General features: G+C 42.2%; 1 protein-coding gene across 2 annotated transcripts in view; it reads right to left on the reverse strand.

Annotated features, from left to right (window-relative positions):
* The window catches only part of SP3 (Sp3 transcription factor), a 54,937-nt gene extending 42,393 nt beyond the window's left edge, over positions 1 to 12,544 (reverse strand). The window contains exons 1-4 of one of the 2 annotated variants that reach the window (XM_026492538.4): positions 12,455 to 12,544; positions 11,679 to 11,830; positions 10,971 to 11,093; positions 2,166 to 3,525 (exon numbers count right to left, since the gene is read on the reverse strand). In XM_026492538.4, coding sequence (XP_026348323.1) covers positions 2,166 to 3,525; positions 10,971 to 11,093; positions 11,679 to 11,830; positions 12,455 to 12,461 — 1,642 coding nt within the window. In that variant the 5' untranslated portion in view covers positions 12,462 to 12,544. The remainder of the gene's footprint in view (positions 1 to 2,165; positions 3,526 to 10,970; positions 11,094 to 11,678; positions 11,831 to 12,454) is intronic. The other variant, XM_044381473.3, reaches the window with a different exon arrangement.
* Positions 12,545 to 14,754: the final 2,210 nt, after the last annotated feature.

Below are 14,754 nucleotides of genomic sequence, written 5' to 3' on the forward strand. Positions count from 1 at the left end.
AAGTTTGGCAGTCCCTCAAAACGTAAACTGTTACCATACAACCCAGCAATTCTACTACTTAGTCTATACTCAAAACAAATAAAAACATGCCCACACAAAAACTGTCCACAAATGTTCACAGCGGCATTATTCATAATAGCCAAAAAGTAGAAACACTGTCCTTCAACCAGATATATACTGCATTTTATTCATTTACCTTACTGTGGAGTATTGTTCAGCCACAAAAAACGAATGAAATACTGACACAGACTATAATACAGATGAACCTTAAAAATATACTAAATCAAAGAAGTCAGACACAAAAAGCCATAAAATGTATTATTCCACTGATATGAAATAATAGGCAAACCCAGAATAGGCAAATCCAAAGAGACAGAAAGTAGATTAGTGGTAGCCAGGGGTTAAGGAAAGGGAGGAAATGAGGAGTGACTGCTGATGTGCATAGGTTTTTTTGTGAAAACACTCTAAAATTAGTGGTGATGCTTGTACAAGATTGTGACTACAGAAAAAAACCCACTGAATTATATAAAGAGTGAATTTTATGGTATGTGAATTGTATTTCAGTAAAGCTATTTTTTTCAAAAAGGAAATGCAGCACTCAAGGGTTGAGATTTAGTAAAAATAACTTTTCTTTTTCAAGATTTTTTTTAAATTTATTTATTTGACAGAGAGAGAGACAGCCAGCAAGAGAGGGAACACAAGCAGGGGGAGTGGGAGAGGAAGAAGCAGGCTCCCAGCAGAGCAGGGAGCCCAACGCGGGACTCAATCCCAGGACGTTGGGATCATGCCCTGAGCCGAAGGCAGACGCTTAACTGAGCCACCCAGGCGCCCCTAAAAATAACTATTTTGACTGGCTCATCAAGGTCATTCATTCTTTAGTGAAAATGGCATTTTTCTTTAACTGCAAGTACATGATCATGAAGAATACAACAACTAGTAGTACAGTTTGGTGCCACTAATTTCATTTTTGCTAAGACACAAGCCATCTTAGCCACCATCAGTGAAAATGTCAACACAATGAAAAAGGCAAATAACTTTAGTATTAAGAAAAGGAATCTGACATCAAGGACCTCTGAAAGGGTGTCAGGGATCCCCCAGGGGTCCACAGACCATGCTTTGATAATGGGTGCTCTAAACGACTGCTTCGGAAGGCTCAAATGCAATTAAAGGCTTGCCAAGTACAGATCTAGTAAGGCTTTAGAACAACTCCAATTTTCTAAATACAGATGACAAAATTCTCTAAAGAAAAAACGTAATCTCTATTGTGATAGGAATTATTTCAATAAATCAAATTCAAGTGTCCTAATGTAAGAGTTTGGAATCTTTGACTTAGTGGAAGGTTATAATAGTAGTACAATCACCACAAGAACCCAAATACAAAGGAGAAGTGTAAAGGTACTAAGGATTTAGTGCACAACAAAACATTCAATAACATATTATCTAAATCGACATTAAGGTAATGATGATACCATCTCTTTTAAACTGTATTATTCAATTTCTGCCAACATTCAAAGAGTAGACTTCTGAAATTTCTACCCATACTATCAATAACAATGTATCTAGCACAGTTCAATTTAATGTAAACTACACACTTGGAAGAGTAAACTATCACAGAATCAAAGAATTTTAGGTCTGGAAGGTATCCTAGGATATAGTTACCTAGTTCAATAACCCCATTTTATAAAATGAGAAAACCGAGTCTGCAAGAGAAAACATAATATGGCCACAATCACACAGCTAGCTAGTGGGTGACACAACATAAATAGTTTTGGCTCCCTGTGTCATGTTCTCGCCATGCCAACCTGACTCCCCACCCAAATATAATGCAAAAATATTTAATTTACATCACAAGAAGCACAACCAAGATACCTCACCTGCCAAATAAAAATTCTGTAATGCTTGACAGTACCAATCAGATATGAAAACAAATATAAAATTAAGGAAAAAATACAAATGTAATTTATGGCATAATGGAGAAATAAATTCTTGACTTCAAAACTTTCAGGAACAATCTGGAAGACACCTTGATGTCTACTTTTCAAACAAACGTAGGGAAATGTATCATCACCTTTGAGACAGCCAGATATTGAAAACACCTTAAAGCAAAAAATATCCCTACACGTTAACAAATCATTTTTTATGGCATGACATGACTTAAGACTCACCTGCAGGACTGTCAGCATTCTCTCCTGGGTGTAGCTGTATACCAGTAGAATCTATAGAGTTTACTGTAACTGTCTGTAGATTTGGCAACTGACCAGTGCTTAGACTAACTGGAGTTGAAGTCAAGGCTCCACCTGCTGCAACTTGACCAAGCGTGAGTGTCTGAACAGGCGTCAAAGTTATTTGTTGGGCAGCAGTATTCTGTATTTGCAAATTCTGCAAGTTCTGGACCCCTTGTACTTGAAATGTTTGCCAAGTTATCTGTCCAGAAGGGGTCACTGTCTGTGCCTGAATTAAAAAGGTTCCAGGATTCAGCTGCAACTGAAGATTTTGCAAAGCCTGTTGTGATATATTCTGACCACTGGCTTGCACACCGTGGATTGTCTGTGGTGTAATACCTTGCACAATTTGGGCTTGACTGGTTGGCTGCTGAGACTCTGGAAGTTGTAGATGTTGTACAACAGGCTGTGCTGTAGAAACCTGAATATTCTGAGCCTGTGTCTCTTCAGAAACAGGTGACTGGATATAATTTCCCTGAAGATCTGAAGAATGGACTTGCCCACTAGAAGTAGTCAAGCTATTTGTGTTTTGTTGTAATATACCTGTACTATCTATAGTAACAGGCAACTGTGATGAAGATGATGTTGGCACAAATAAATCTGTATCAGTATTAGTTTCATTAATATCAGGAGAAACCCGCTCACCAGTCCTTTCTGAATTGTCTGAACTATCCATAGCTTGTCCTGTGTTTATCAAATGTCCATCGGCATTAATGCCTGCAGTCATTGTCTGAGAACTGCCCGAGAGTCCCAAAGAATCTAGATCGACACTATTGATTGGTACAAAGGTAATATTTCCTGGCAGACCAAGAGGCACATTAGCAACTACTTGGGTTTGGCCAGGAAAAGATGAACCACCAATTGCAACTCCCTGAACCTGGACTTGACCAGTCTGTGGTATGAGATTCTGGATATTAGCAGGAGGTGTTCCAGAAGCAAGCAAGGTTTGATTAGAGCCAGGAATGATCTGAATTTGGCCACTTTCTTGATTTATACCCCCATTATCTGAAGAGCCTGTGAAACCAATCTGAACCTGCTGACCATCTGTTGACTGAATCTGTGGTATTACTTGATATTGAACATTGGACACTGTACCATTTGATGAATCTGATCCTGGTGCAACTGAAAATATTTGTTGATTCTGCAAATTCTGAAGGGGAAGGACATACTGCCCACTCGAAGTAGCAGCACTTGGAATCTGTACTAGATTACCAGCTTCATCTTTTATAGTTGTAGGTGTGGCTGACAAAACCTCCCATCGGTTTGGTGCTCCTCCTAACTGTGCAGAAGTCAAATCACCTGTCTGGATAAAGAACACAAAAAATGTTATGTGATATATATTTGTGGCATATTTAAACCAGTCCTCAAAAAAAAAATCTAAGAACTGACGGAAATTCTACTACCCGAAATTAAAAATTCTCTTAATAACACAGCAGACTTCAAATACTGAAGAGGTACTATATAAACTATAATAATCATTACTTCCAATTTTGTTAGTTACTGCAAAGATAACCCATGCTATTTGAGCAGGAAAAAAATTTCAGAGTAATCTTTGTTTTATGAACTGGTCTTCTAATTCCTCACCTATGACCTCTAATCCATACAGTTAAATCAATAAAAGTATAAATGGCTAGAAAAGATTATGGACAGCTCAACCAAATATCTCAAACACTGAAGAGTTAAAAAAAAATGATAACCTACTAAAATATGTATCACTAATTAGGTACATTATATTTGTATACAAAAAAGAAACATAACTAGTACAGTGTTATCAAGTCATCTGAGTTAGAAAAGTTAAGTTTTGTATATTATTGCTGTAAACCTTAAGTCAAACTATTTAAGCTACTCTTGCACGGCATGCATTAATGTCCTCCAGAGTAAACTCTTGGCTAAGGCTATTCAATTAGCAAGCCATCAAATTCTTTACTTTTCCCATGAACTACCAAAACAAAAACAAAAACAAAAAATGAGACCTTAAAAATTTTTAACGAGGAAAGATTATTGCCCAGGGCAAAGTCACTCCATCTGAAAGGTTTTTCTAGAATCTAAAAGCTGGAGAATACAGACTATGGTTTTACCTACTACTCTATTTATGTTTGCAGTAAGATGATAGACATATACACTGTGCATTCTGTGACGTGATAGAATTCTCAGTTATCATCCTCGTACTTTATGGATTAGACAACATTGGAAAAACACCAACACAGGAAAGCAGAAAGCAATAAAATCTTACACATCAATGTCAAAGAGTAAAAATTCTTTAAGGGAATAAAGTAATGCCTCACACTGGAGCCATTCGTTTAATGCCAAGTACTATGATAGTGATTTATAAGATTATATGATCTACTCCTTACAACAATCCTGTAAGGTAGGTGTTATCACTATCCTCATTTCGCAAATGAAATAACTGAGAAACAAAATCACACAGGTCTCAAACGGCCAAGACAGGATTTAAAACTAGGCCAAGTCTAACTCCAGAAGTCAGGCCTTTAATTCTACACCAAGCTTGTCTCCCACTAAGACTAAGAGTAAAGATATGAGGAATGAGATCCTGTATGAATCACCCTCAAAATAAAGCCACTGCTATGCCACTTCCTTCTAAATCTATATGCAATTTCCTGTGGCTCTGTGTATCACCAGACAATGAAAACATAAGCATATCTAGCCCAGAATTCTCAACACAGGACCCACATCTGGGTTTCAAGAAATCTCTGAATCCTCTAAATGAACATAGCAACTTTTTGAGAAAGTGCAATTGGGGGACAGAGGGATATCTAGGGTTTCATCATATTCTCAAAGGAGGTGTACGACCACACAAAAAGGTTAAGACATACGCTGTTCTCTCAGTATGAACCATTCCACAAAATTTAATACAAATATTATAGAACCAGAAGATTTTAAGAGTTTCTTAAACTACATAATTTTCGTGCAGATGCGTAGTTGAAAAGCATGTATTTCAATGGATGAACCACAATTTTTTTTTTTTTAAAGATTTTATTTATTTGACCGAGAGAGACACAATGAGAAAGGGAGCAAAAGCAGGGGGAGCGGGAGAGGGAGAAGCAGGCTTCCTGCTGAGCAGGGAGCCCGTCGTGGGGCTCGATCCCAGGACCCTGGGATCACGACCTGAGCCGAAGGCAGACGCTTAATGACTGAGCCACCCAGGTGCCCCTGCATGAACCACAATTTAATGATTCAAGAGATTTGAGCATATCTGCCAAGCTGAAATAAGCATATGAGTAAGCTCACGAAATAAACAATCTCTATTTCAAATGGTTCCCAATTTATCCAAGCAGACATACACATACATGCTACTACTATGTGAATAGTGGTGTGCACTAGCCATATGATCAAAACGCTTTTTGGAAACACAGAAGATGGAAGGAAAAAAAAAAGATTTCACACAAGAGATATTTAAATTAATCTCAGAATAAAATTTGTGACTTCACCGTAGGCAGCTAGGAAAGATAGAGGCATTAATAAAGGTATAAGAACAAGAGCCACAGACAAAACAAAACTCTAAAAAAATGTACAGTTTGGAGTTCAAGAGAGGATCCAGAAAAGGCTCATATTCATAGAGAAAAGTAATGGGGAACAAGACTAGACATTTTTATCAAGGCCTGTAGTTAATGGCTTTGTAGATCCTGCTAAGGAGTTTGGACTTCATCCTACAGATAGTAAATGAAAGCTATAAAAGGTTTTTAAGCAAGTGAGTGGTGCAATCAGGCCTGTGTTTTATAAAGATAAACGAAGGCCCAATGAAGGAGACTGAAAGAAAGGCGGAAGACACTAAAGAGAGAGAAACTGTGGAACCCGGTACAAATGTGTAGGCTTGAACTAAAATAATCGTCTTTTAAATACAAACATTTAAACTTATCAAACTTAAATTACTAAAATAAAGACCAGTCATCGAAATTCCATGTCATTCTTCAACTTCTATCTGATACAGGAATTATAAGCCTAGGTCATCTTTCCCAATATCAGAGCAATAATTCATGTTTCATTTCAGTCTCTTGCCATTTTAAATAAAGATATTTACAACTATACTTTATACTGAAATCTACACTAAATTATAATGTCTAAAATCCAATCTTTATTTTCCTAAGGTTCTTGTTTACCTTGGAGAACTGACTGTTGAATTTTTTTTTTTGAGCACTAAATTTACAATTATTCAACTTATACCAAAGAATACAGTATCTCAGGTAGATCATTTTACAATACTGGCATTTTGTCCTTTTTCATCCTTAAAAGTCAGATTTGTGGCATCTCAAGTATTACTTTTTTACAAAATTGTAGTAAGGGCAGATATTCAACCATCAGTGAACTGTTTTTTAGTCAAGAAATTCAGTGAAAATAAATACAGCTACTCAAATGACAAATCTGAGTAAGTACTACCCAAGGACCCCTCTCCAGAAGTTAAATAAAAATAAACTGTGGTACCACTTTTCCCAACAATGCAGGCCATTAATTGAAGGGAAATCCCCAAACCTAAGACAGCATGATGTATCTCAACTTTTTTGAATAAATCAAGGTGAAAAGCATATATAAGAAATATTTATGAAGCACTAACCCAGAGAGAGGAAAAACAGCAACAAATAATTTAAGCAAAAAAGACAGGCAATAAAAATGATCTTTTAAATGAAATAAATTTACTGTTTTAAAAAATTTACTACGTATTAAATTTTTCAATGGAATTGGAGAGAAAACACCAAGTCAGAAAACTATTAGACTTTCATGATTTTTAAGCTACCATTATGCTTGGGGGAGGGGAGTACATTACACTAGAAAGGAAAGAACTCAGAACTGACTTCTAGTCCTAGCTAGAACCATGGAATTGTATGTGATTTAGAGCAGGACTCAATTTTATGTTAAAAATGGGGAAATTATTACCTTGAGGGCTCATAAGAACCAAAAGAAAGTGTTATGCTTTACAAACTATAAAGCACTATACAATCCTAAGGTAATACTATGATTAGTAAGATTATGAGGACAGAGGATGATCTGAATGCCTAGTACAATTTCTGGCATAGAGATCAGTAAATATTTATTGAATGAATAGTTAAAAGTATTTAGTTTAAGATCATTGCAAAGAAAATGATAGAAGTGATCAACAAAACTGACCTTGAGATAATTAGTCTTCTATGAAAAACTCTACACCAATTTTAAGCCTATTTATTTCCAAAATTCCACAATAAGCCCCCCAAATTTCCGAACTACAGAACCTTTACTAAGCCCATTCATTTGTAAGAGAAATTTTATCAGCAGCACACCACTAAAAGAGATGAATTAGAAAATCATCTGAGACCAAAGAACAGTTGTAAAAATGTTTGATGTTAGGCTATTGGAAACACTGCAGAAACAAAAGGAGAGAGACAAAAACACATAACCCAGGCAAGAACTAGTATTTGGTTCAGGTTCAAGATAACCCTCAAGAAAAATCTACCACGGTTTCTCTCAGTAATTCTAATATTCTTATTAGACAACTAACAAAACACCATCTGACATGGAAGTTGGTATTACTGTAAAAAGTTGTAACTGAAGGTACTCTTAAGTCTCCCACTTGTACATAAACACATAATCACACAGGAAAAAGGACCAAAACCAAGAGTAGCCCTGGGACGTTGCTATAGCAATTCATTACAAGGGCATTCTCCAGTGCAACCAGGCATAAAAATGGAGGGGGGGAGGGGTAGTTGAACGGGGAAAAAAAAAAGAGTCTATCTTCTCAGATAATACCTGTGTTTCCAAAGGAAAAAAGAAATATTCATACCACTTATTGCATAGCATTCGGAAAGGATTATTAACTTCTCAGTTCCCACAAATGGCTTTTTGAAAGCAAGAAACGGGCAAGGACAGTGTTACTGGAAACAAAAACAAGTGTGAGGCTAAGGTGGAAACAAACTAAGAACCACTCTCAGGCAAATACTCAAGTTTCTTAAAATCTTCAAGGAACCCTGAAGAACTCAAAGCCAATTTCAAGTAAAAACAATTACCCAATTAACTGATTACAATTTAAAGTACAAATGACATAAGCAAATTAATAATCCAGAAATTCATATCAATATGGATTGGACAAACTAATATTACATGAAGGTCTGCATCTTACATTTCCTGATTTATTATTAAAATTAACTATACAACTTATAATAAAGTACAAAAAAGAGCCTTGCCATGAAACCAACTTTGGCAGTCCATGCTGTGGGACATTATAGACCTATTCGGCACTATACTGGGAATAACCATTCTTGGCCGGGATCCAGAAAGAACCCATACCATATTATAACAAATTCTAAACTCAAACACTTAAAACAAATCTCCAGTGCAGCTGACTGGCTTTTCAATGCCCTTTTAATCTTAAAATACCAAAGTAAACTAGCACAAAGTTGAATTTTATGTGTATATTTCTACTTGATTTTGAACACAACAACACTATATGCAATGCGGTAGGTACCCTGGATTAGATCCTGGAACAGAAAATGGGAATTAGTGGGGAAGAAAAGCCAAATGAGAAAAAAGTCTGTAGTTTAGTTAATAACACTGTACTACTGTTAGTTTCCTAGTTTTGACAAATGCACTATGGTTATACTAACATTAGGGGAAGCTGGGTGAAGGGTATAAGGTAACTCTCAGTTCTATCTTTCCAACTTTTCTATAAATATAAAATTATTGCAAAATAAAATTTTAAAAAATCACAGCTACAAAAAAGCTCTCTACAGACCTCTCATGATTCTCAGTAATTTTGAGTGATTACAGGAAGATTATCTAAGCACATTTTTAAATAGAAAAAAATGCCCATAAAAATCACTTAAATTCTTTCATTTTCTGAGATGTACATGTCTGAAATTCAGTTTTAAACTGGAAAACTAAATTTTCCCACTTGCTAAGGCAAACATATTCAAGACAGTCTTAATAATTTTACTCAGTGAAAAATTTTATGCATGTGTACCAAACATACAAAGAAAAAGTGCTCCTACTGATTCTAGTTCATGTTCATCTGGCGGGAAATGTGATGTCAGTAGAGACTTGGTAGCTGAGAAGAGTTGAAGAGGCATGGAAACAACCTCCCTACAAGTATATGACCACAGTAGGTAAGACCAGAGACAGTGTTCTATTCCCAGGGCTGAGATTCACAGATACAAGTACATATACATATTTTTTCACCCATAACTTCCTCCTTCACTTCTCCCCTCCCCCATCAGAGAGCTATATAAACTTGGTAAGTTGCAGTTACAGAAGTTTTTCGTTCTAATTGAAAATATTATAAAAGACAAGTACAAGCAATCTGCTTTGCAATTTTACTTGTGCAGTGGTTTTTTAAGATAAACAAGTCAATTTGTTTTGGTACTGTGGGGCTAGACGGATAATTCATAAAAAAGGCTTACCAATTCATAAGTTTGTTTGGAAGTTAACAATGCCTCTCACAAACATAATTTTATGCTTTTACATTTTAATCAGCTTACAAAAGCACGAAACCTAGAATACTTTTAAGACATTAAAACTATTCACATCCCTCTACAGTATAATTTGAAGCACTAGAATTACAAATACAATATTTAACAATGCAGCTTAACATTAGCTTCACTTTTAGTGCTAAGACATACTAAGATTTCCTGCAGACCATGCCAAATATCGTACTTTTTTATGTATCGTGACCAATGAAAATACCACTACACAAATCAATTCCTATAATCCACCTCAAAAGAAACCACAAATGACTGGGAGAGCTTTTTAGTATTTTAATAAGTGAACACATCTACATGTTTAACACAACAGCGACGATTCAAACAGATAAAAATCACAATTAACAGTCTTAAAAATTGTGCCTAGCTAATTTGTATTAAGCCCTCATACAACACACTGACCAGCTCCTCCCCCCTGCCCCCAAACTAAAAACACTACAAACAGAATCCCACCCCTTATCAGACCAGTAATCGTAATAAAATGAAAATAACAGTTTTGCCAACCAAATTCAACTGTAAGTACAGTATATGTTAGCATGCATGTAAATAGAATTTCTCACATGTACTTTTGTTCCTAACACTGGTATTTCATATTCAATTTCAAAAGCCAAAGTATCATCTAAGTACTTCGTCAATTTCAACGGTCGCTAACTGAATGTTTCACTTACTCTACTTACGAAAAATTCCTGCAAATTTAAGTGGTCTGCAAAAACTAAAATTCAACGATTTAGAATGGCCACTAAAAAAGCACTCACAAAGTGTTCACTGCTGCATACAAAACGGTAGTTCAAAGAGTAAACCTTCATTCCTTTTTTGGTTTCTTTTTAGCTATTTACGATTTAAATCAATAAGACCTAGTAAGTTCCAGCAAAAAAAAGCTCCAGGTTCAAAAATACTAGAAACTAAAGACACTGCTTCTGTAGTTGATACTATCTATGGCCGATAGGCTGTGCTTGAAAATTTTGTAGTGTTCAGCGAAGGAGTTTTCAGCACTGATATGAATTGCTCAAACATCCATTTTGGAGTCCTCTACCCCCGCCCTCTCTGACTTCATTTTGTAGTGAATTTGGATCCAGGCGCCGCAGTGACAATTTAGAGAAAGCCTGGGCTGGCCTCTGATCCACACAGGCATGCGAAAGAGCCCGAAAGGGCGCCCCGGCTGCACGATCCGTCCGTATCGCGGAAGGCGCGGGTGCCGGGGAGGCCTTTCGGGTTGGCGGGCGCGCCGCAGGCCCGGGATGGCGGGCGCAGGGCCTTGGCGGGGGCGGGCCGCGCGCGCGAGACTTACCGCTCCGGCGGCGGCGGGGGCCCCGGCTGCGGCAGCCGCCTCCTCCTCGTCGTCGCCCGGCGATGGCGGCCCTATCTTGCTGCAGGTAGCGGCCAGCAGGGCGAGCGGTGACGGCTGAGTGTCCTACCCCCGATGGGCGGGTTCAGAGAGGGAGACAGGGGGAGGGGGTGGCGGTTAGGGCCGGGTCGCCGCTCGCACAGGAAGTGCGCCTCGGTCCTCGCAGGCTGAGCCCGGGCGAGCGCCAGCCCGCGCTCTCCTCCTCCTCCTCCTCCTCCTCCTCCTCCTCCTCCTCCTCCTCCTCCTCCTCCTCCTCCTCCTCCTCCTCCTCCTCCTCCTCCTCCTCCTCCTCCTCCTCGACTCCGGCTCGCGTCCTCCCGCTCGCACGCACACCAACTCCACCGTCCGCGGGAAGGCGGGCGGCGGGCCGCGCACCGGGCCTCCACCTTCCGCCCGGAACCCACCCCCGGGAGGGCGCACACGCTCACACGCTCTCTCACACACACACTCACACACACACACACACGCACACACACTCACAAAAAGGCGGCGGGAGGGGGGAGCGCGGGCGGGGTCGGAGCGTTGGCGCCTCGGGCGGGCAGCTCCCGGGGCGGGGGGAGGGGAGGAGAGAGGCGCGGAGGGAGGGGAGAGGCGAGGGGAGGAGAAAGCGGCGCTAGGGGGGAGCCGGGCCGGGGCTCAGCCGCTCCTCACCTGGGCCGCCGCCGCCGCCACCGCGCCGTTTCCGTGCTGCTGCTGCTGCTGCTGCAGATACTCGCCGTGGCCGCCGCCGCTGCCGCCGCCGCCGCCGCCACTGTCCACGTCCAAGGCAGCCATTTCCTCTTGTTTCACGGGCTTTTCGGGAGCTGCAGGCACAGCGCGGGGGGGGTGGGGGTGGGGAGGAAGGCGGGTGGAGGAGAGGGAGGGGGCCCGCGGGCCGAGGCGAAATTACTCCGAAAGCCCGGACCGAGTCCCCTTCCCCTCCCCCACCCGCCCCCCGGCGGCGGCGGCGGCGGATCCCTCCTCCCCTCCTGCTGCTGCCCCCGCCCGCCGCTGCCTGTAACCCTCCTCCTCCTCCTCTTTCCCTCCTCCTCCTCCTCCCCGCGCTGCCCCTGCCCCCTCTCCTCTCCTCTCCTCCCCTTTCCCTTCGCGCCGCTCGCTCTCACTCGCGCTCGCTCCTCTCGCACCGTCAGTCACTCACACACGCCCGCCCGCCGCCCGCGCCCGCACACGGGGGGATGCGCTCCCGGCGGACCGGGCCGCCCGCCCCAGGGCCCGGCAGGGACACGGCGTTGCTGGGGCTTAAGGGGTGGACGGTGGCTGGCCAGGAGGGGAGGGAGGCGGAGGGGAGTGCGGCTTTCTGCCTCTCACAGACACTCGGTCGCACACACGGGGCCGGGAGCCGGCGGCGGCGGCCCCGGGCTGGCTGTGGTCGGCGGCGGCGGCAGCGGCGGCGGCAGCAAGGGTTGCTCTCTCTCGGCTTTACGTACCGGTCATAGTGTGTTTAGGGCACCTCAGGCGGGGCTCCCCGCCGCCCTACACATGGTGAGGAGCGAAGGCGGCGGCGGCGGGAGAGGATGCGGGAAGCGGCGGCGGACACGGCCGGAGCGGTCCGGGGATTTTTTTTTCCTATTTTGATTGACTGTGCGGGAAACACAAAAGGTGGAGCCTCCAGCCCAAAAGGGGGGAAGAGGGTGACAGCCCGCCCGGAAGTCCCGCCTCTCTTCTCCGTGCTCATTCGCCACCGCGCTCTCGGTCGCCAGTGCTTATTGGCTCGGATAGCCGTCCGTCGCTCGGCCAGCCGGCGCGCTTCCTGTTTGCCCCCGGGTGGAAGGGGAGAGACAATAAGCGGCCGTGGCGGCGTAGGTTCCCGAGAGCGGCTACGGCTCCACTGTTACCCCGCTGTGCCCGCCTCGGTCGCCGGCTGCCGCTGTCAGGCCCGAGACGCAGGCCTCTTCTACCTCGCAGGTGCTTGGAGCAGGCCCAGCCACGCTGTAGGGAGCTGGGCTGGGGAGGAAATCCATCCCCGGCGGCTCCGGTTCCAGTCGACGCTTCCTCCATCCCGACAGCAGCCTCCGCCGGATCTCCCCAGGGCCTCACGCTCTCGGAGCCGCCGCTTCCTTGCGCTGCCAGGAGGCCGCCGCCGCTCAGCCCCGGGGCTGCTGCTACGGCCGCTGCAGCTACTGAGCAAACCAGACCCGCCCCACGAGCCCGGGGGGAGGGAGCTGGTATTGGGGGAGACACCCCCTCCGAGGCTGGAGGAGGATTTTTCTCTCACATTCAGCTCTTAGATTCACAGTCGGAGCCATCTCGTTCCCATCCCCCTTAGCCCCAGGTCTCCCACTTGTACGTACTCTGGAGGCAAGCATTTAAAACAAAAATCTCAGTTCACCTCACTAACTGGAGAAGAGCTTTCCTTTCGGCCAGTGGCACCAAAGCGGGCACTTATATTTCCTTTAGTACGTGGCGAGTATATATACAGGGACAGAATTTTTTTTTAATCCACTCAATCATTTTGCTGCTCAAACATATATTATTCCCTGCTTCTTGATCGTCTTGGTAACAAGTCAACATCTGAAAAAGCCCATCAACAATTGCCAACATATTTTAAATAGTGATTCTCAGCGAAGTTATTTTTTCTTGTCCTTGATATCTTGCTTTATCTGGGAGGAAAGCTCAGGCTTTGTGTGTGTGTGTTGCCAACTAATAGACATACCTGCCTATTACCTATAGATCTAATTGCCAAGAAAGGTTAAACTCAAGAGGTGAAAACATTGTCCACGATAACCCTGTTTATTAGAAAGCTGACCCAAACAAGAATTAGCATTCAATTGTTGTATTTTGTGTGATAAAGTTGTGCTGAGGGATTGGGTTGTAAAGTCCAAGCAACTGAACTAGATTTTGTGTGTGCTAAAAAGAAATCTTAGACCATTTGTGAGACACTAAATAAATTTGCATCTCAGCTCTTGTGATCTATGCTCATAGGATCAAAAACATTGTGTGGTTACTTGGCATTTAATTGTACAAAAGACAGAATTTCCCAGAGAAATGACCTAAAAGCCATAAACATGCAAAAAAACAAGGCTTGAAATTATGGATCCAGGAATGGGGTTTATCTTGCCTAATATTAAGAACTTCGATCTCATATTTAAATAGAAGAATAATTTTAAAAGGTAAGTAGTATAAATGCTGTACTATTTTACACTTAAATTTTAAAGGAAAGTTAAAGCATCATAGAATAAGCTGATGGGGGGGTGAGGAATGGGAGGCTTGAAGAGGACACAAGTGAAAAGGAGTGGGAGAGAAAGGGAAGGCACAGTATTGTCACTTTTTTGGCATGGATATGTTGGATAGAGGATCGCTCTGTCCATAGAAGAGAGATTTCAGGATTTTCAGCTGTTTTTTCAGGAGTGGTGATGTGTTTTATGGGTCTTAAAATACTATTTCCATGCCTCTTTTACAAAGTCCTAGTCCAGCCGCCTATGGAGAGCAAGGTATTTGGCCACAGGAATTTATTTCCTCACTGATACCACCTAACAAAATTTTCAAACTTCTTTGGTCCATAGACCATTCTGACAAGATGCAAAAACACTTCATCTAATCTTTCTGAAAAGAAAATCACCTACTAGAGCTAACTATTCTGCTTTTAATGCAATACTTTTAAAATATACATATACCTAAAGTATTACTACTACAGAATCATATTCAGAGGACCCTCTCAGACCACACTTAAAAGAGTGATTGTCATGCAATATTAGGCTGAAAATGAAGATAGTCTCTGGACAGAACA

This window comes from Ursus arctos, unplaced genomic scaffold, assembly GCF_023065955.2.
Source record: "Ursus arctos isolate Adak ecotype North America unplaced genomic scaffold, UrsArc2.0 scaffold_1, whole genome shotgun sequence".
Taxonomy (NCBI): Eukaryota; Metazoa; Chordata; class Mammalia; order Carnivora; family Ursidae; genus Ursus; species Ursus arctos.